This window comes from Triticum aestivum, chromosome 3D (assembly GCF_018294505.1).
Source record: "Triticum aestivum cultivar Chinese Spring chromosome 3D, IWGSC CS RefSeq v2.1, whole genome shotgun sequence".
Classification (NCBI taxonomy): Eukaryota; Viridiplantae; Streptophyta; class Magnoliopsida; order Poales; family Poaceae; genus Triticum; species Triticum aestivum.
Window position 1 is genome coordinate 553,696,164 of NC_057802.1, and position 22,238 is coordinate 553,718,401.

The 22,238-nt window shown below is 44.4% G+C and overlaps 2 protein-coding genes across 2 annotated transcripts; both read left to right on the plus strand.

Annotated features, from left to right (window-relative positions):
• The first annotated feature begins 295 nt into the window (after positions 1–295).
• On the plus strand, positions 296–4,732 carry LOC123080438 (protein Dr1 homolog). Its single transcript, XM_044503365.1, has 5 exons — positions 296–588; positions 964–1,053; positions 1,329–1,423; positions 3,621–3,689; positions 3,776–4,732. The coding sequence occupies exons 1-5, from the start codon at positions 534–536 to the stop codon at positions 4,361–4,363; spliced, it is 897 nt and encodes a 298-aa protein (XP_044359300.1). The 5' UTR covers positions 296–533; the 3' UTR covers positions 4,364–4,732.
• A 1,777-nt stretch (positions 4,733–6,509) lies between these two features.
• Positions 6,510–11,278, plus strand: LOC123075371 (cell division control protein 48 homolog C). Its single transcript, XM_044497995.1, has 10 exons — positions 6,510–7,265; positions 7,362–7,981; positions 8,317–8,472; positions 8,669–8,785; positions 9,764–9,868; positions 10,120–10,185; positions 10,291–10,355; positions 10,440–10,647; positions 10,779–10,931; positions 11,017–11,278. Exons 1-10 carry the CDS (start codon positions 6,557–6,559, stop codon positions 11,062–11,064), a joined length of 2,247 nt encoding a protein of 748 aa, XP_044353930.1. The 5' UTR covers positions 6,510–6,556; the 3' UTR covers positions 11,065–11,278.
• The last annotated feature ends 10,960 nt before the right edge of the window (positions 11,279–22,238 follow it).

Here is a 22,238-nt window from a genome sequence, read left to right on the forward strand (position 1 = left end):
GAGGGGGAAAACCAAGTTTATTCAGTAAAGTCCATATGAAGTGCGATACATTTCTGGTCATGAGGAGCGCCAAACCAGACGTGGCGTCCCGGACCTCTCGAGAGGAAAAACTTGGCTAAACTATGTGCTTCATAATTCACAGCACGATTCTTAAAGGAAAAAATACAATGAAAGGAAGAGGCTCTAAGGTTTATTTCCGCGATAATCGCTCCATACGTCCCGGGCATCGAATTGGATTTTCTATCGGTACAGTATACGGGCCGCGGACTCGCTACATGGGCCGGGCCAGTCGGGGGACGCCCTGTGCGAATCGGGGCCAATATGACGGAGAGAGCTCCCCCGCAAGCACGCACGCACGCACGCCTAACCCTAACCCTAGCTAAGAATCCCCTCCCGCAACCAGGTCGTGTCTCAGGGCGCATCGCCGAAGGCCAAGCCCTCCCTCCCCTAGCAGCGGGCCGCCCGTTCCCGGCGGGACGCGCCGGCGCCGGCGCCCCCAGGCTCAAGCTCCGTCGCGCTTTCGACGGCGAGGGATGGATCCGATGGACATCGTGGGCAAGTCCAAGGAGGACGTCTCCCTCCCCAAATGTAAGCAAGCTCGTACTTTCTTCCTCGTCGTGCGCGATATGCTCTAAATTGGCGACCTAGCTAGCCGGAGGGCATTACGAGCCAAGGAAGATGAGCGATGTGTATGGTGGGGAAAGTTAGGTCTGCGACCTTCATGCCATGACGCTTACAATTGGGCATGGGATTAGTTATGTAATGGAACCCTTTTCCCGGCGAATTACACCCACCTACGCTAATTGACCACGGGAGCAACCTTTGGGGACAGCTATCAGTTATAATAATTGTTAGAAGATATTGATTTGCTTGAATTCTGGATTCAAGTGTTTGACTGACGCTTTCTATCTACGGTTTGATTATAGTGTTATAATTGATTCAACGCTCTGCTTTTCGTTTCAGCAACAATGACCAAGATTATTAAGGAGATGCTACCGCCTGATGTTCGAGTAGCAAGAGATACACAGGATCTTCTTGTTGAATGCTGTGTAGGTAATTAAGAAACACACACATCCTCTGTTTCATCTTATATATTTGTCATCCTCTGTTTTCAAACTTTCACCAAGGCGCATGAAAAATACTATTACCTGATTACCTCCGTATAAAAAACGTCTTATAATTTGGTACAGAGGTAGTAACTTGCTTGGCGATGCTTATTGTTTATGCACTGGGAAGATAGGTAGGAATACTAAGACAATATGAGACAGTTAGTATAGACAGAGGCTGGACATCATCTAACTTTGTGTATGTGCTTTTGATATTTTCAGAGTTCATCAATCTTCTTTCTTCGGAATCCAATGACGTGTGCAGCCGGGACGACAAGAAAACTATTGCCCCTGAACATGTTATTAGGGCTTTGCAGGTTTTTTGTCTTTCCATTTCCTCCTTACAGCGCACTGCATGATAAATTGATAACATGAGTGTTTTTACTTGAAACATAGTTAACATGATTGCATCAACATTTTAACTAACTTTTCATAGTTCGATAAAAATATATCGTTTTGATGCTTTGATAAAGCCAATTGAATGCAATTCATAATATCTTAGATTATTACGCCAGGGTGAGCCGCTGTGATATAAACTGGCATGGCAAAAACCTTCTGAAAACAGTCATACCAGTTCATAGGAATATTTTTTCTAATAAAGGGCCAACTCAAGGGGGCTCATGTGATCCTCATTTTTGGAGAACTGTTGGAGTTTATTTATAAATGATCGAAGCATCAATTCTTCAGAAGCTTAAATTTGAATTTTTGAAAAAGCCAAAATAACTGAGAACCAGCCAAAAGCTCCAGTTTGCTAACCACACAGGCAGGTTTTCTTGTGGATAATAGAATCCTGAACCCAAAATTTCGGGCTCTAAAACATATTTGTGGATGATCTTCCTTTACAATAGTTAGTTTCCCCTTTCCATTAATGAATAGCGGAAATACATCAGTTCTGAACCCAAACTGAGCACAAAAGGAAACGGGAAAGGGAGAGTGAGCTCAGCATCGCCAGAAACCCACTGTGAATGTGCGTCATTGACACATTCACCATGGGGTGAAAACCCGACGACACTCTCATAAAAGACTATCCTAACAAAAGGAAAGGAGAATATTCAGCACTCCAACAAGGAGACAGAACACAGCCAAAGTATCACACCCACGGAAGGGGCAAACAGCAGCACAAAAGAAAACTACCAGCAGAGGCAGCCTACAGGTACAACCCGGAGAATGGTCAGCGCCTTATCAGTTCCTTGCTCCATCATCCTGAGCAGCAGCACAAATGCGCATCAGGTTCTTCGCATTATCCTTGAGCATCGCTGCCCCTCGTCGCATTGCCTCATCCTCACTCTTCAGCAGACCTGCCCAATAATCCAGAAACACACATGAAGAGAACACCACTTCAAAAGGTTTTTTTTTGGAAATCTGAGCTCAAAGGTCGCCTGGTTATGACAATTCCAGATGGCCCAACACATAGCTGCCAGACCAAAAGTGTAAAAATTACTACCATCGGGTAGAAAGGTGTAGCACCACGGGTAATATTGCCAAACATTATATTAGGACAAAGATCAGTGCCAAACACTGATCCCATTGTTCTCCAGACCACTCTAGCCACTGGGCACAAGAAGAGGTGTTGGGACGTTTCCCTTTCGCTGCAAAAAGTGCAGCAAGGTTTACCCACCCAGTTTCTCCTGGTCATAACATATCTAGTTAACACGGCGTCTTGGAAAAGTTGCCAAAGGGATTTGAATCTTAAAGGGGATCTTAGCTTTCCAAATCCACTGAAAGTCGCAACCCGCGATATTTCTCTCTAGGAACTCATACATCGACTTAGTGGTAAAGATTTCTTTGGGGCCCAGAGCCCAAATCACCCTGTCAGGACTCAGGATCAGAAGAAGTGTTCAACCTGTTCACAAACGAACACAACTCCCTCCATTGGGGGGCCAGAATAAGGTTCAGACGTCTCCTAAAGAAATCATTGACATTGATACTATGCCATGTTGCAAATGACAAAAAGCTCAGGAAACCTGACATATAAAGCCTGATTCCCATTAAGAGAGTCAAACCACAATCTAGCGATATTACCTGACCCAACAACCTACCAGCCATAGGGGAATCAGAGAACTTGCTTTTCACCGTGGCCACCGAATCTCGCTTAAGGTACTTTGCCTTAATAATATCATGCCAATCAGTGTATGCACCTTCCATCTTCCTTTACAATTTAGCATTTAGGCAAACAGCTTGGTGCATGAGATATGCATTTAAAAAAAAACTGGCAGACAGATTTGCCTGCTCAAAATGAATCAACCATCACAGCAGTTATCACTACAGTTTACAGACAATAATTGTTCATCGGGGACAAACATGGCCATTGACCATAGTTCGAACGGATGACGGCTGAAATAAGAGAAGAGACCAGAATAGCACATAATGAGGCTTGCAGTCGATCACCGTGAGCGTCCACACTAGTCAATTAATTCCTTAAGATACAAACTGAACTGACATCGCATGAGATAGATATTACTAACCTGCATGTGGAATTCCTAATTGTTTTCTCAATTATCTTTCTATCCACAGGATCTTGGCTTCAAGGAGTATGTTGAAGAAGTTTATGCAGCCTACGAACAGCACAAGCTTGAAACCCTGGTTTGTACTGCTGTGCACCCGCAAGGCTATGCGTACTGTTCCCTTTTCTAATGTTGCAGAGTATATTGACATTTCCTCTTGCGCAGGACTCTCCAAAAGCAACCAAGTTCACTGGCATAGAGATGACAGAAGAAGAAGCTGTTGCTGAACAGCAGAGAATGTTTGCTGAAGCCCGAGCAAGGATGAACAATGGAGCTGCCAAACCAAAGGAGCCTGCATTAGAACCACAGAATCAACCCCAACAGCCCCCACAACCTCATCTGCAGCTGCATCCTCAAGCACAGCAGCCTCCACAACCCCAACCGCAACTGCATCATCCTCAATCACAGCAGCCCCTGCATCCTCAACTGCAACCGTATACTCAGGCTCCACCACAGCAGCCCCTGCATCCTCAACTGCAACCGTATACTCAGGCTCCACCACAGCAACCCCTACAACCTCCACTGCAGCTGTATCCTCAGGCTCAACCTGAGCAACCCCTGCAGCCTCAATCCTCAGGATCAACCACAGGAACCTGTGTAATCTCAACTGCCGCTCCATCTGCAACCGGCACCACTGCTGCTGCAACCTCCGCCCCAGCAATCCCCGCAATCTCAACTGCAGCTCCATCAGCAACCCCAGCCGATGCAAGTGCTGCTGCCGCCGCTGCCGCAACCTCAACCCCAGCCACCTGAACTGCAGCAGCCCCAGCCGCTAACACAACTGCAAGCGGAACATGGCCTGAACTGGACAGTTAGTGGTTCGGAACATGTAGCGTCACTATAAGTTAAGACTCTGCCTCCTTTAAAATTGTGCGTTAGGTTTGCCTGCATCTTGTACAATGTAAATCGTGTGTGATTTCAGCCACCGTGTCTCTAATAATCTGAAGCTCTCTAGTAAGCGATGTACTTACTGCGCTGGATACTGTGTTTATGACTGTTGTAGTCTCATGGTATTGTGTGTGACGTGTCAGAAGCTACTCCATTACCAGTGTAATCAATTGCCTAACTTAATGTTCACCCGTGATGATAGTAATTGATTTCAGTGTGCTACTGTTGGTTGAACCATTGGTTGCAAGATGCCATCACAAATACTGAAGTTTATTACTTCTACATGCTCAATGTTCAATTTTCTACTGGGCACTGTTCATTTTGGCTTGTGCAGTCACTAGTTTTACACATTTCGGCATTCTCGCATAAATTGTTTGCCGCTGATCCACCATATACTACTCCCTCTGTCCGAAAATACTTGTCCAAGGAATGAATGTATCTAGACGTATTTTAGTTTTAGATACATATATTTTTATGCATTTTTGCGACAAGTATTTTTGGACGGAGGGAGTATATCACTTGGGAGATGGCTATTGGCTCAGTGGTCAGCACCAGTGTTTGAGTTCATGGATGTCTGATGCCAAGTGGATTGCTTTCCTTTGGGCTACAAATCTTCGTTGGATTTAGTTTATAGGTTGGACTTGGCCGAGAAAATTGAATTAATAAACAACCATTCCTAACTCCAAAAAAACGAACAACCTGTGGATATGGTACCAAAAATGTCACGGGAGCAGCGGCCCAACCGAATGTAATATCAAACGTCCAAAATTGTGACAGAGAAGTGGCCCAACAGGTTTAGTGATTGTTCGTAGCGATCAAAGCGAGCGGACGTTGGATTAAGATAGCTAATCTGACGGTCAGAAATGCCTAAAAATCAACATAGATGCTCATATAAACGCATGCACACTTATCCTATGAGCAGCTTCGAAAGACCGAGCCGACATATCTTAAGATTGATGAAGTCGTCATAGATGCCTCGCATTTGATAGACATGTCATATTGCTGAAAGAAGAGCTCTGGTATAAATTTAGGAAATATGCAAGCATCCATGCTAAGTCCGAGGCTTTAACCTGGATGGGCTGTTTTCCACCACAAGGAACCTAACCATCTAAGCTAGGCTTAGTTCACTCTTTGATGCTTTTTTAGGTCATGTTTTTCTTTGGTTTTTGTTTCACAAGTGGCATCTGCGAGGTGGCAGTAGTGATGACACGTTGGAATAAGGTATCTTCGCTCTCTCTACCTCGGTGGGCCCAATTCGACGTTAACGAAGGGTCTGTAAGGGTATGTGTTATCAGACTGTTGGTTCTTTTCGGATCTTGTCCGTTGGTGTGTATATCAAGGGAAGCAACTGGTTATTGGCTCAGCGACTTCGACCTCTTCAATTCTTTTGTTCTGCGGCAATGACAACTTCCTACAACCCTCTAGATTGGTGATGAGGGATTGCAAACCTGGGCTGCGTGGGGTGCTGCCCCAACCGATGTTTCTTTAATGACTACTAGATCTTGTTATTCGCGACAAATGGCTATTGCGGTCCCCAAAGCCTTGTATGGCGATGGCGTTTGTAGGTGTGCCTATTCCTTACTATCTACTCCCTCCGTTCCTAAATATTTGTCTTTCTAGAGATTTCAACAAATGACTACATACGGAGCAAAATGAGTGAATCTACACTCTAAAATATGTCTATATACATCCATACGATGATATTTCATTTGAAATCTCTAAAAAGATAAATATTAGGAACGGAGGGAGTATTTATCAAGCTCCGATGGATGATGAGCAAGTGAAAGAAGAAGACGACCGATATGATTTTTGATGTAATTTTACTTTTTAAATATCATTTTGTGTCTTGTTCGACTGTGTCTTCATTGATATAAATATTGCTTTCTCTGTCTCAAAATAAGTGTCGCTGATTTAATACAACTTAGTGCTAAATCAGATACACTTAAAGGAGGAAGTAATATAAATATAAATTACTAGATGCCAATGTCTTTACTTAAAAGAAAAAAAACAAACAAACCCCAAACCCTACCCAGTACCCACCCCCCGCCGCCGCCGTCAATGGCGAAGCGCCCGCGCCGGTCCTACTCCCTGGAGTCCCGCGTACGCCGACTCATCCTATCAGATGCCGGCCTCGCCGTCCCCAGCTCCTCCGCCGACGACGTCGCCCGCGCTATCCGCTCCCGCCACCGCGAGTACCAGCGCTACAAGCTCGAGTTATTCGCCTCCGTCGTCCGCCGGGCCATCTCCTCCCTACCTCCTCCCGGCGATGCCAGCTGCTCCGAAGACAGCGCCTCCGGTGCCCCCCGCCGCCGCAGCAGCCATGACGCCACATCGTCCTCCACCACCACCCACTCCCACTCGCCGCCTCCCCCCGCCTTTGACGTCACGAAATCGCTGCTACGCTCCTGCTACTCCTCCCAAACATCCAAACGAGACCCCGACGCTGATCAGCAGCTCGGGATGGAGCTCGCCGTGGAGAAGGTTCTCATGGGGCCTGATGCTCAAGGAGGCCGAAGTGAGCGAAAAAGGGTAATGTTTGCTGACCTCGGGGGCATGGAGTCGGTGATAGAGCAGCTGATGCTGGAGGTGGTTGTCCCGCTGCTCCATCCGGAGCTGCCGCTGCACCTTGGAGTGCGGCCCGTGGCCGGGATTCTGCTGCACGGACCGCCGGGCTGTGGGAAGACCACTCTTGCCGAAGCAATTGCCAACGAGACCGGCGTGTCGTTCTACAAACGCTCGGCGACCGAATTCGTGTCTGGGGTCTCCGGTATGCGGTTCGATTCTTAATTTGCACCAAGTTTGTGTAATACTCGCTCTTCTTGAGGATACATTTTTGTTATCAGGAGTGATTTTGTTCTTGCAGGAGCTTCTGAGGAGAACATCAGAACCTTGTTTAACGACGCATACAGGACTGCTCCCTCAATTGTATTTATAGACGAGATAGATGCGATTGCGTCGAAGCGGGATGATATGCAGCGAGGAATGGAACGACGGGTGGTTACACAGTTGATGACATGCATGGATGAATTCCACCAGAACATTCCATCTGATGCCGATGACATGGAGGATGATTCACAATCATATGAAAAGCAGAAGCCTGGCTATGTTATTGTTATTGGAGCTACAAACAGACCTGATGCTGTTGACCAAGCGCTTCGAAGACCAGGAAGGTTTGATCGGGAAATATATCTTGGTGTTCCAGATGAGAATGCCCGGAAACAGATACTGGAGAGGCTCACTCAAAAACTTCGATTGCCCCCGGAAGGCCAATTTGATTTGTTGAAGATAGCAAAGGCCACGCCAGGATTCGTTGGTGCAGACTTGAAGGCGTTGGTTGATACAGCAGGGAGTGTAGCTATAAAAAGATTTTTTAATGCTAGAAAAGACAAGTTTCTCAAGGAAGGAAACAACCTGGACTACTTGAAGCATCCTTTGGATAAACACGAGGTGCAGCGCCTAAGTATTATTATGGATTACTTTGAGGTAATTAAGCTTTCCACCTTTTACATGTACATCCATAGCTAGAATTCTTACATTTATTTCATCTAGTTTAAGATTTGTATTCAATAATGATCTTTCTCTCTCTCTCTCTTACTTGACTGTGTGTTGTTTAAGTATATGATGTGTGTTGGTTTCATGGTTTCTAAGTTGACGTGGATGTCCATTTATGTTCTTTTCTTGTCACAAGTATGTTGTTCATATTACATTGTTTTTCTTCTTGTGCTGTATGCCCTGCTTTTCCATCCTGTTTTCTTCTGTTATTAGCTTTCGGTAGTGGGACCCATTTCTAACATGCCTTGTTACTTCAATCGCTAAAGGAAGCCATCAAAGATATAGTTCAACCATCATTGAGAAGAGAAGGATTTTCTTCTGTGCCTGATGTCACATGGGCTTGTGTCGGAGGTCTTGATTCATTAAAGAAGGAATTGAACCGCTCCATCGTTCGATGTATCAAGTACCCTGAATTTTATAAGGTGCATCATCTTAACTTTCGTCAGTCTGTTATATGGTTTCAATAGTGATTTGGTCCCATAAAAGTTGAATCCGCTTCACAGTATGGACAGCTAATCGAATCACAAGACATCCGTGGCACTTATTTGAAATATTGTTTTCAAGCAATTTCTTTAACATTCTCTTTATCCTTTATTTATGTTTTCATGTCCTCTCAAGAAATTTGGAGTCAACATGCAAGCTGGCGTGTTGCTGTTTGGACCTCCGGGCTGTGGGAAAACACTAATAGCAAAAGCAGTTGCACACGATGCAGGGGCTAATTTTATTCATATTAAGGTAAATTGATGCTCAGAATTCCATAATATTCTCAGTCAGTGCACTCCTTCAATTTTTTTGGGAATTGCTTATTTACCGCTGAATAATTGCTTATTGCTCATTCGAAAGAGTGTTGCTTGTTTAACAGTGAAAAACTGAATTGATTGATAACATGGCATCGACTGCTAAGTGGCTGTTAAACTCCGTCTGTTAAATGGTTTTAATTTATTTTCCCCTTTCTTTCTAAACGAGCATAAAAATATTACTCTGTACCTTATCTGTCACAGGAGACAAGAGAGAATGAAAAAGTGATGATGCAGTTACCATTTTTTGCCTTTGCGACATCAGCGTTGGCTTCTAATGATTCTGGATGAACCTCTTTGCCATTCTGACATCTATATCCACATCCCTTGCGAACTGGATATTGATGTCGCCCATTTCCTTCTCTTGCCCTTGATATTCTCAAAATACTTCTTTGGACATTGATTCTTCCCTTTCTTCGCTTGCCCTTGCTACGCTTGACACCACTCTTGTGCAACCATGGAATCGCATCATCCGGTATTCCGGTAATAGTGTTGAAGTGTATATGTGCCTAGCCCTTTCCATCAGTTCAAACTCTTGGTTGCGTTGGCTAGTGCATGAAGCTTAACAAATAGTACCTCTTGCAGCCATGGAATCCCATCCATGGAAGCCGCTGGCAGCGGGATTTTTTTTGGAAATTCAATTGATCTGGTTATCGTGCTGGTGCTGTTGTGAGTGGACCTTCTGTTCAACTGAGTTGAGGGTAGTTTTGGCATTACCGGGAGAAACTAACAGCTCCATACGATTTAATTGAATTTTTTTAATAGGCTGGCAAAGAATTGAGTTTTGCAATGCTAAGTACGCAAATTCATTTTTTGATAGCAAGTGAGCTATTGAGGAGTTATTCAGTGGTAAATAAGCAATTTCCTCTTCAGTTCTGTACAGACTGCTCAGATATTTCTTTCTCTGGAACTTTAGGGTCCTGAAGGATTGAACAAGTATGTTGGGGAGAGTGAAGCATATATAAGGAGGACATTCGCCCGTGCACGACTCAACTCCCCGTGCATTTTATTTTTTGACGAGGTAAAGTTTCTGTTTAGCTATTTTTGTATTCCCTCCGTTCGGAAATAAATTTGAACTAAAACAGCGTCACTTGTTTCCAAACGGAGGTAGTATACTTTAATCTGTTGATGGGAACTTGGCTCAGTCTCTTAACAAATTTGCATGTTTGGTACATTTGTGCTATTGGAAGTGATCAGCAACTTGTGGGTCTTGGTTGTGAAGGTGCTTTTCTCATCATATGTTTCTCAAGTGTTTATTGACTGATGTGCCAGATAGATGCGTTGACAACAAAAAGAGGTATGGAGGGAGCATGGGTTGTTGAACGTCTCCTAAATCAGGTTTGGACATCTTATGTATCACCTGTATGTTTGGCAAAATACCGAGATTCTTTATTAATTTGTTTGTTCCTTTGCTCAGCGTTATTCTACTTGTTCTGATCGCAGTTACTTATTGAACTTGATGGTGCTGATCAGCGTGAAGGTGTTTATGTTATTGGAGCTACAAATAGGTATTGTCAGCCATCGGGTTGTTCCTTTTTACTTATTTGTCCTTGAAAGGAAGGCGTCAACATGCAGTTTCATGTATGGTGCAGAATCGATGTGATAGATGATGCTCTTCTACGGCCTGGTAGATTGGGGCAGAAGTATTTTGTACCTTTGCCCAGTGCTAATGAGCGGCATTCGATATTAAAAGCCCTAATATGTTCTCAGAGAAAACCTGTATCCTGTACTGTTGATTTGGATGCATTTGCACGTCGTGCAGAGTGCAACAATCTCTCTGGCGCTGACCTAGCATCGCTGGTAATTTCTGTGCCTTTTCATTGAGTTGTCCCGTTAGAAAATTTTCAAAGTGGGCATTCTTTAATTCTTTGTGATGAAGCATGTACTTTAAGAGAACATCAAGGCAACTCACACACATGCTTCCTTCTTAGGTGGACGAAGCAGCCAAGGAAGCTTTGGATGAGAGTTTGGAACTCCTGGAGAATGGGGCATTATCAATAAGTTCATTGTGTTCAGTTGCTTCGATTGAATTATCGCACTTTGAGCAAGCTCTGTCTAAAATAAAGCCGTCGGTGTCAGAACAGGTACATGACATTCTGATAATCATTTATTTTGCTTCACCCTCTTATAGGAGCATGTCTTAACTTTTCTTGCTGTTGGTCATCACAGCAAAGGAAGCACTACGAGGCCTTGTCACAGAAATACTCGGCAATGTAACTGATCCATCACCATGTATCTGGGTGCCTCGGGAACCATCTTCATCTCTAAATGAGGGTTCCATGTATTATCTATATATAAATCAGTTAAGAGTAGTATTAGGATGGATGCCTTCAAATTGCGTCATTTTTTATTTCCGAATGCACCTTTGTGCAGCGGGTATGCAAGGATATTGCAATTTTCAATGGTCTTAATGTTGAATATGATCATAAAAGGGAGGTCCTTGTGTTGCGTTCCTTTTTTTACCTTCACAAAGTCCGTTCATTCCACAAAAATGATATTTTTTTTGCATGAAACCAAAACCCTTCTTAAAATAGTCAAATCTTCAAAAACCCTGCTATTTTTCATTTCGAACGAACCTTTGTGCTACATCTATGCAAGGATATTTCAATTTTCAACGGTTTTATTGTGGGATGTGATCATATACCAACACTAAGGCATCGGATCCCATTAGAATTCTGAAGTTAAGCTCCTTATCACTAGTAGAAAAACGAGCTTTTGTCCCGGTTGGTAAGGGTCTTTAGTCCCGGTTTTTGAACCGGGACTAAAGGGTCGTTACTAATGCCTCCCCCCTTTAGTCTCGATTCTTACACGAACCGGGACTAAAGGCCGTCCACGTGGACGCAGCCTGGAGCTCCACCTTTAGTCCCGGTTGCCAACCGGGAACACCAACCGGGACTAAAGGAAATTTTATGATATTTTTTTTTTGAAATTTTTTTTTTGCGAATTTTTTTAATTTTGTTTGATTTTCAAATTTCTGAATTATTTTAACCTCTAATCTCTAATCACCACCCCTCATTACTGCTCAATTTATCCTCTAATCTCTAATCACCCCTCATCATTCCAAATCATTTAACTTCCCGGACGGTCACCCATCCTCTCACTACTCCAGCCTGAGCACGCTTAACTTCCGGGTTCTATTCTCCCTCGTTTCAAGTCTGCACTGTTGTTTTCCTGACAATAGTAAGATGTCAATAGTGACACATTTCACTGTTTGAGTTTGAAACTATTGTTTTAAAAAACAATAATTATTTAGTAACACTAATATTTCTGGAATAATTAGTTTGACCATTGTTTGACCACTGTTTGACCACAGTTTGACCAGATTTGACCAAAATTCAAAAAAACTGAAATAATTATTTAGTAACACTAATATTCTAGAATAATTAGTTTGACCACAATTTGAATTTTTTTGAATTTTTTTGCCTCTCCAGATCTTAAAAGCCCCGTATCTTTTTTTCTGTTAGGTTTTTGAGGATTTTGAAAATGTTTAACGGGGTTCCCCCGGTTAAATTCGGATGTAACTTTTTCGAGTAGATGATTTTTCATATAAAAAACTTTTTGCAAAAGTTATGCCCATTTTAAGAAATTCCAGAGAGATTTTGCAAATAAAGTCGAAATTCATATTTGTTAATTTTCCCAACAACTAGACCACATATCACATGGGAAACTTATTTTATTTTATTTTATTTTTTTGACATTTCCATCATTTTCTTTTGTTTTTTCTAAAACTGAAAAGGCGGTCCGGGGGGGGGGGGGTAGAGTTTGATGGGGCCTTTAGTACCGGTTCGTGCCATGAACCGGTACTAATGCCTCAAAGCCCATTAGTACCGGTTGGTGGCACCAACCGGGACTAAAGGACTAACCTTTAGTCCCGGTTGGTGCCACCAACCGGTACTAATGGGCATCGCACCCTTTAGTCCCGGTTCGTGGCACCAACCGGGACTAAAGGGCCCAGGTGAACCGGGACTAATGCCTTAGCCGCACGAACCGGGACCAATGCTCACATTAGTCCCGGTTCGTGACTGAACCGGGACTAATGTGAATATTGCCCTATGACGAAAGCCCTGTTTTGTACTAGTGTATGTTGCATTCCTCTTCTTTTTCTTACCTTCATGAAGTCCGCTAATTCCACAAAAACAAAAATGATAAAAATGTTCCATCAAATCGACACCCTTATATCAAAATAATCGAATATTGTGCAAGAAATCCTCCAATGGCTGGTCTTAAATACTCCCTCTGTTCACTTTTATAAGAAGTTTTAGATGGTTCAGACAGCTCCCAAAACAGTTCAAAATCAGCTGTCTAAAACGTCTTATAAAAAGGAACGGAGGGAGTAAGAGGTATTGCTCACGAAGATCTAACCTACGACATACTGGTCTTAAATAAGAGGTATTGCTCATGAAGATCTAACCTACGACATACTGGTCTTAAATAAGAGCTATTGCTCACGAAGATGTAACCTACGACATACTCGCTCCGTTCCATAACATAATGTGTATTGATTTCTGTGCAAGTCAATCGTTTGAATGTTTGACCAAGATTATATAATAAAATAACATCTGCAATACCTAATCGATAAAATATGACACTACTTTTTAAGATGGATCGAATGATATAAATTTTGTATTGTGAATATTGATATATTTTGCTAAAAACTTGGTCAAACATGCACTCGTTTGACTTTAAAATAAATAAATACACCTTATATAAAGAAATGGAGGGAGTACATAATTATCACTCAAGCGGATGAAACCAAGAATTTGAAATACAAAACAGAGATGAATTGTTCTTACAAGAAAAACTGCTAAAGTTTGGTGCTCTTTTCAGCAGATTTCCGAAAGCATAGGCCTGGAGAGTGCAGAGACAACCACGAGTGCTGAACAACTAATAGCATTTTCTTAATTCAATCATCCTCACGGTAAAGAAAATACCTTGATTGGTTCTAATATACCATAGAGTAATCCAAGTAGCCACTGGTTACAATTGACATCCAGTAAGAACAAGTAATAGAAAATGATTTACTATGATTTAAAATAGAGTATGAAATGTGTTTTCGTATCTGAATCTGCCATACACTTAGATGTTGGGTTTCCTCCCATATTTTTCAGCAAATTTAACCCACTCTTGCACTGGTTTGGCTTCTTTTGTGCTCGCACATTGCATGTAACTTACGATATACTAGTGTTTTCAGTTTCCTCCCACATCTAAAACACGATAACATGATAGCTCCCACATCTAACTTTGCTCCATTTCTCTAATTTTGCGTGACTGATACAAACGGACATGCCTCTAATTTGCTGCATTCCTATTCCGAGTTGCTTATTTATTAAGCCTGTAGGGGGAGCTCATCATAATTGTACCGTAGTTGGTCATTACATAGTTGTGGAGAGAAATGCGAATGTGATGACAGGTCATGCATTTAACATTTTTTTGCGAAATAAGTTCATGCATTTAGCAATGAAGCTGTGTACTTTGTCACGAAATTTGTGCCCCCGATGGTGTACATGTCCATGGTGCAGTGCGGGTACATGTACAAGCAGGACATGGAAGGCGACAAGCCGACAAGGTCCTAAAGTCGGTGCTTGCGACGCTCAAGGAAATTGCTGGCAGTGCTAATGAGCCCGCCATGATGGATTGAGTGTGTAGGAGCCTTGACCGGGAGGACGATTCTGACGGTGAGAGGCGGGGAAGCACATGCACGGATGGTTCATGTGCTTCGGCATCAATCACATGCGCAGGTTCCTGCAGAAGAACTTCGGGTCCAGCGTTTCCACTGTCAAGCCATATCATGATAAGACGATGCCAGTTTGAATGTGATACATGATTAAGCTATATTGAATTACCACATTTTAGAACATGTCATCTATGGCATGGTCCGCCAACTTGGGGGCCCGCAATAGAGAGGGTCATCACCAATCCTTGGCCTTCCTCTGGTGATACTAGCAGGACCAGACGGTCATGACCACCTTCCTTGAGTTGATGACCGAGGACATCCTCACACCCGTCGGGCGTAAGCCGCTCCCTGAGTTGGAGCCACTGGTCGCGTCGATCATGTCGTCCAGCCATTTAGCCCCAACAACTTCAAAGCCTTCTTCTTCAATTTGGAGAGCTCGCAGCGCAGCTACATCACATGTGCCCGATTGTGGGATACGAACATGTCGTGGAGCGTCTTCCACACCGTGGCTGAGGTGGTGAGCTATGTCCTTAATCATCAACCCAAGGAGGGCGATCAGATCATGACCGTCTGGTCCTGCTGGCACCAGTGGAGGAAGTCTTGAGCTTGGCACGCTCTTGGAGGGGTCTTTGGTTCCTTCAACGACGGTCCGTGGCAGCTAGCAGGCAACAACGCGATGGAGCAACTCTATAGCCGTACATGTCATCAGAGCTGAGGGCTAGGACGGCTTGTGTTTTCCACGAGGAAATTTTCTCTCACTCGGTGCAGCTTGACGAGGTTTCTGATCTACGCGATCGAGACCTGAGGAAATGTGCTGGTATTGTCACGAGGATGCCGGCGGAGGTGGAAACGATGGCACCAGCAATGGAAGGGAGACGAGATCGGGCTTCGATTACCATATCAGAGATAATGGGTTTGCCGTGATCCATTAGCCCCAACGGCTTTCATTTACTACAATAGTATATACGTGACTGCCAAGATCATACAAGGATTACGCCAAATCGTAGGTAATCAACACATTACAACAGAAGAATCAATTAGCCATAACTACCTGATACGAGTATACATGTAAAAACCAGCTATGGACAATCGGGCACTAGTGAATTTGACGGATGGTCTACTATGAGTGAAATACGTTACCACCGACGGACAGGAAATGAGGACCGGCAGTGGTGACCGAGCTGCCGGCAACGGGAAGGAGATGATCGATGCTCATCAGTGTTGACAGCGCTACAAATGACGAAATCCATCGGTGATCATCCAACTCAACGTTGATGGTTGAGGATTAGTGATCGTCTGTTGGGGTAATCTGAACATGTATAGCACTCCCTCCGTAAAGAAATATAAGAGTGTTTTACTATAGTTATCTATAAACGCTCTTATATTTCTTTCTAGAGGGAGTACGATAACATGTATAGCACTCCCTTCGTAAAGAAATATAAGAGTGTTTCACTATAGTTATCTATAAACGCTCTTATATTTCTTTCTAGAGGGAGTACGATACTAGTTAGTTGGTTATGGTAGGTCTCGTGCCCTAGACTCCTAGTAGAGTATGAAAGTTCATGACTTGATCGGTTTACTTTCTGCACATATTGTGGCTGTATGCATTGCCATGATGCAGAGGTCTGAGGCTACCCTCCCTTTCATCAGGAAAAAAACACACGCATTGTAGCATCCGGTCGGGCTGTGTGCCATGCTGTGCTTTCAGTCCGAGTCTAATTGTAAGGGTCTTGGTCGTGGGTTACATAAGCAATTGTAAACCACCGGAAAAACACAAAGAGATGATTCCGGCAATATATAATGGTACGCATTTACATAAGCTTTACTTTTGCTAATTATTCATCATCTCATCTCAGCACCTCTGTACGTATATGAATTATTCACGCCATTTGATAACTAACTAAGGTACACATGACTTTCTGCAAATAAGAGGCGCTGGTTACAGTTGCTCCTAATATATAGAAGAGTAACCCAAGTAGTCCCCTGGTTACAATTGCCATCCAGTACGTCGTACTTCTGTTTGGAATGGAGTACATAGTGTGTTTTCATAATACAATTGAATCTGCCACACACAACGAATGCTGCATATCTGAATCTGCATAGAGCTATAATTAACACGTCCGGAAGGCCAAACTCCTTGCCGGCCTCCAAAATCTCACCAATAACCTTTCGGCGCCATCTTCAAGAGCTCCTTGGAGGTTGATGCCGGGGCCGGAGAGCGACTGAGATGTCGTCCCGTAGCTCGTTGTTGCAAGGGCGCTTCTCCGGTGGCAAGATGTACTTGTCCGGCAGGGACATTTGCGAGGGCTTCCTCCCACATTTATCGCAAACAAGTGTCATTGCACTCAAATGATGGCAGGGACAACGCTCACCAAGAAAACCAGCATAGAACTCAATCTCCTGCTCTTGCTTTGAGACTGCTGATAGTTGAGCCATACATTTATCCCGCTCTTTCACTGGGTTGGTTTCTTGTGTGCTCAAACTTTGTATGTAACTTGTGATATACCAATGTTTTCAGTTTCCTCCCACATCTCAAACACGAGAACATGATAGCTCACACAACTCGAACATGACACAGACGGAGAGACCTTTAATTTTGCAGCATTCCTATTCGAAGCTGCTTATATAGAGCTCATCATAGTTGTACTGAAATTGCTCATCACATAGTTGTGGAGCGAAATGCAAATGTGATTGTAACGGGTCATGCATTTACAATGAGGATGTCTACTACTTCACAACATTTGGGTGTCGAGCTAATCAATTTAGTTTGACTGGTTATGCAACTATAATGGCAATTACGTTAAGTGAACTTGTATAACAGTCTAATTATTTCTTGCTTCTTTCCCATGAAGTAAAAATAATTTTTCCTACGCTCCTCTTGTTACGCCAATTCTGTAAGATTTCTAACAAAATGAGCCTATTTGATTTTTCTCCCCATGCGCAAATGATATATGGATTTAATGGCAAATATAGATCATGAGGAGGAAAAAAAAAGAGGCAATGCAAGTTGAAATGCAACATAAGATTAAGATAGACCGACACTGTTAAATATAGAGAAAAGTATACTTTTGGTCCCTCAACTCTTTGGGAAGTCTATATTTGGTCCTTCAATTTTAAAACCAAGAGTAAAATAGCATAAAACTATCACCTTTGGGGTTAGGGTTTCAAAGACCTACCAGGTTACTGTGACTGATACCTACCAAACTAGTGGTTGACTATTTCAAAAAAACCTAAATTACAGGTTTGTTAAATTTTAACCCGTTTTCTGAAAGGTCGGGCCCGCACTTAAGTAAACCGTTTCTTTGTCGGTTAAGTTACACGTGAGGCCCACATGCCAGCTCTCTCTTCCTCACATGTGAGCCCTCTCCTTCTTATGTCCTAGTTCCATGGGTGCCGCCATCTCGCGGGTCACCACCGCACACCTACCGGTCGGCAACCGGCGAGGACTCACCGCCTCCTTTGCGTCCAACAACGTCAGGTCAAATTGCCGGTTTCTTAAATTTTAACCCATTTTCTGACAGGTCAGGCCCGCACCTAAGTGAACCTTTTGTTTGACCGTCATGTTACATGTGAGTCCCACATGTCAGCTCTCTCTTCCTCACACGTCCTCTCCTTCCGTCCCGGTTCCAAGGGCGCCACTGCTCGCCCACCGCCCAGCGACCGCCGATGACTCGCACCCTCCTTTGCATCCATCGCCAGCCGCTCCTCCATCGCGCCTCTCCAGCTCGGACGAGCACTACATCAGGAATAGAGGAGGGCGGTCGAACACGCAGCCGGCGACCTCACGAGCTAGGGCGGCGCGGCGGCGATGTGCGATCGTGCGGATTGGGGGAACGCAGCGCAATGCGGCTGCGAGCAGTGCCCTCGTCCACGCAGGTGTGTGTGATGGAGGAGGTCTGGTCCAGGAGGCGGAAGCAGTATGTAGCCCTCAAGAGCACAACCACCACGTTGGTCGGCTTAGACACTACTAGGGAAAAGTCTAGCAGTAGCGCGGGTATTCGGTGTATCAGTAGCGCGGGTACCCGCGCTACTGATAAGGTGCTACAGCTAACGTTTAGCAGCAGCGCGTGTTGACACGCGCTATTGCTATACCTACTTAGCAGTAGCGCTTTTCATACCAGCGCTACTGCTAAGTGCTTTAGCAGTAGCGTTTTCCTGTCCAGCGCTAAAGAGCGCTACTACTATATTTTCTCATATCTTTTTTTGCTGCGTATTTGTGATGTTTTTGTATAGGCTTTATATAGTATTCTAATCATATCATAAACATGCAATATGCTCATCATATCGTACACATAATAGTCTCATCATATCATCCAACAGAAATCATGTCGTCACATCATAATCACGATATAGCTACACAAGGTACATGACATGTCTCATCATACATAATGTAGTACTTCCTGAGGCGTCGGTTCGTATCCCTCTCTCGCACTAGCGTGAACCTAAGCTAACTACTGGCCGTCGCTCGGAAACCGGAAACCGGTACACCTGGGCCTGACACTCCGGCCACTCGTCGTATGCGTAGCACTTCTTCGCCATCGATGATCTATGCACCTGCATCGTCACATGAGTCGATGATATGCAACATATATAGTTGAGCAACAGAAAGAGACAGACTTGGCAAAAATAGAAGCAACATATCATAAGCATAAATAACAAAGTTCATCATACACAAAATGCCCTAACTAGAGTGATCTTCGCTAGTTGAGGAGGATGGTTTAATTACATCACAAATAAAGTTTCGTCGTGCATAACTCAAAGTTTCGTCATACAGAAAGTATGGACTAAACGGACACATTCTCATATATCGTCAATCACTCCAACATGTCGTGCCATCCATCCAAGTCAGGGAGATAGTCCCCGAGCTTAGTGAAAGGCTTCAGGTCAAGACGCTGAGCGGCTACACGTGTTCGGACGTCTTCCCGCGACATTTTCCCTTCCTCGTAGAACATCCCTATTTTTTTGAGGACCTCCTTCATGATGATTTGGGCAAGTTCATGCTGGATGTGATATCTCCTAGGTTCTTTGCCCATTGTAGAATATGGGCATCGTCGGATGTAGGTGACATGTGAAGGTTTTGCCGATCCCGTCTATACTCCAGCTGTTGGGGAACGTAGCATGCAATTTAATTTTTTTTTCCTATGATCACGCAAGATCTATCCAGGAGATGCATAGCAACGAGAGGGGAGAGTGTGTCCACGTACCCTCGTAGACCGAAAGCGGAAGCGTTAGTTTAACGTGGTTGATGTAGTCGAACGTCTTCACGATCCAACCGATCAAGTACCAAACGTACGGCACCTCCGAGTTCAGCACACTTTCAGCTCGGTGACTTCCCTCGAACTCTTGATCCAGCAGAGGGCCGAGGGAGAGTTTCGTCAGCACGACGGCTGGTGATAGTGATGGTGATGTGATCCGTGCAGGGCTTCGCCTAAGCACTACGATGCTATGACCGAAGGAGTAAACTATGGAGGGGGCCACCACACACGGCTAAGAGAACAACTGTTGTGCTTTGGGGTGCCCCCTGCCCTCATATATAAAGGAGGAGGGGAGGAGGCCGCCGGCCCTAGGGGCGCGCCATGGGGGGAAACCGAATAGGACTCCGGGACTCTGAACAATCTTCAGTCACCAAAACACATAACTTATAATACAAATCGTCATCGAACGTTAAGCGTGCGGACCCTATGAGTTCGAGAACTATGTAGAAATGACCGAGACACATCTCCGATCAATAACCAATAGGGAACCTGGATGCTCATATTGGTTCCTACATATTCTACGAAGATCTTTATCGGTCAAACCGCAATGACAACATACGTCATTCCCTTTGTCGTCGGTATGTTACTTTCCTGAGATTCGATCGTCGGTATCCTCATACCTAGTTCAATCTCGTTACCGGCAAGTCTCTTTACTCGTTCCGTAATGCATCATCCTGCAACTAACTCATTAGTCACATTGCTTGCAAGGCTTATCATGATGTGCATTACCGAGAGGGCCTAGAGATACCTCTCCGATACTCGGAGTGACAAATCCTAATCTCGATCTATGCCAACCCAAAAAACACCTTCGGAGACACCTGTAGAGCATCTTTATAATCATCCAGTTACGTTGCGACGTTTGATAGCACACAAGGTGTTCCTATTCGGGAGTTGCATAATCTCATAGTCAAAGAAATATGTATAAGTCATGAAGAAAGCAATAGCAATAAAACTTAACGATCATTATGCTAAGCTAACGGATGGGTCTTGTCCATCACATCATTCTCCTAATGATGTGATCCCGTTCATCAAATGACACCACATGTCTATCGTCAGGAAAATTAACCATCTTTGATTAACGACCTAGTCAAGTAGAGGCATACTAGGGACTCTTTGTTTTGTCTATGTATTCACACATGTATCAAGTTTTCGGTTAATACAATTCTAGCATGAATAATAAACATTTATCATGATATAAGGAAATATAAATAACAACTTTATTATTGCCTCTGGGGCATATTTCCTTCACCAGCATGTGGTGTAGGACAATCCATCACTAAGAGTATCACTCGGTTGCTGGATGCAGCAGAAGTTGGTCTTATGGCCGAAGCAGGGCCTGCAGTTCCTTGTCTTCCTGGTCTTGATCTCTCCACCCCGTATGCTGTAGGAAAAGATAGCACTGTCGAGAACAGACTTGATGTGGGTGTAATCCTTTTTGTTCATGTTCTTCGACGAGTCCAAGTAAAGAGCGTGGGAGAATCGGGGGTAAAGGATGATGAGGACGGCGCGCCCGTCGCTGCGCAAAATAAGTACACCTCAAATTAGCCTCCACCGTGCAAATGAATGATTGAAATCGAAGGAAGGATATCCGCGCGGATGACTTACATGGGATGATAAGGCACGAGAATCGTCTCCTTGTCCTTATTGGCGACCATGAAATCGGCGATGTAGTCCCTCGCGTATTCACGGTGCTCTGGGCAGACTGTCAAGAAGCCCTCGTGCATGAAGTACGGGTCAGCGACACAGATATAAGGTATCTGCTCAATCCCGATGACGTAGTTCATTTGCAAGGCAAAAAGCCGGACAAACGTAAAATCCAGCTTTTTCAAGTGAAACATGTCGAAGATGTAATTGAGTCGAAGGAAGAACTTCTCCGCGGGGAATGTGTCGACATACAACCTTTGCCGCGGCACGTTAACCACGTAGAGTGGGTATCCTGGATTTTCTAAGACGATTAGGCTTTTCTCTCTCCGCATCACATCGTCCTGAAGTCTCCTTACACTAGTAGAAAACAGGGCTTTGGTTCAGGCCTGGCCAGCCCATTAGTCTCGGTTTTGCATGATCCAGGACCCATGGGGGGCATTCGTCCTCGTTTGTGAGCCCAGGGGGCCGGCCGGGGCCTCGTGGGCATTGGTCTGGTTCGTCTGGACCCATTAGTCCCGGTTCTAGGCACGAACCGGGACCAATGGTCCTCGCTCCTGGCCCACATACATTGGTCCCGGTTCGTGCCTAGAACTGGGACAGAAGGGGGAGCTTTAGTCCCGGTTCCTGCCACGAACCGGGACAAATGAGTTGCCTATATATACCCCGTCGCTGCAGCAGAGCACTCCACAGTGCTCTGTTTTTTCTGGCCGGCGAGGGGAGGGCATTTGGGTGCTCTAGCTCACCTCCTATGCACATGAGGTGTTCGATGAAATGCCCGAGCCACACTAGTTAAGCTTTCTCCTCTGGAAGCTCGACCT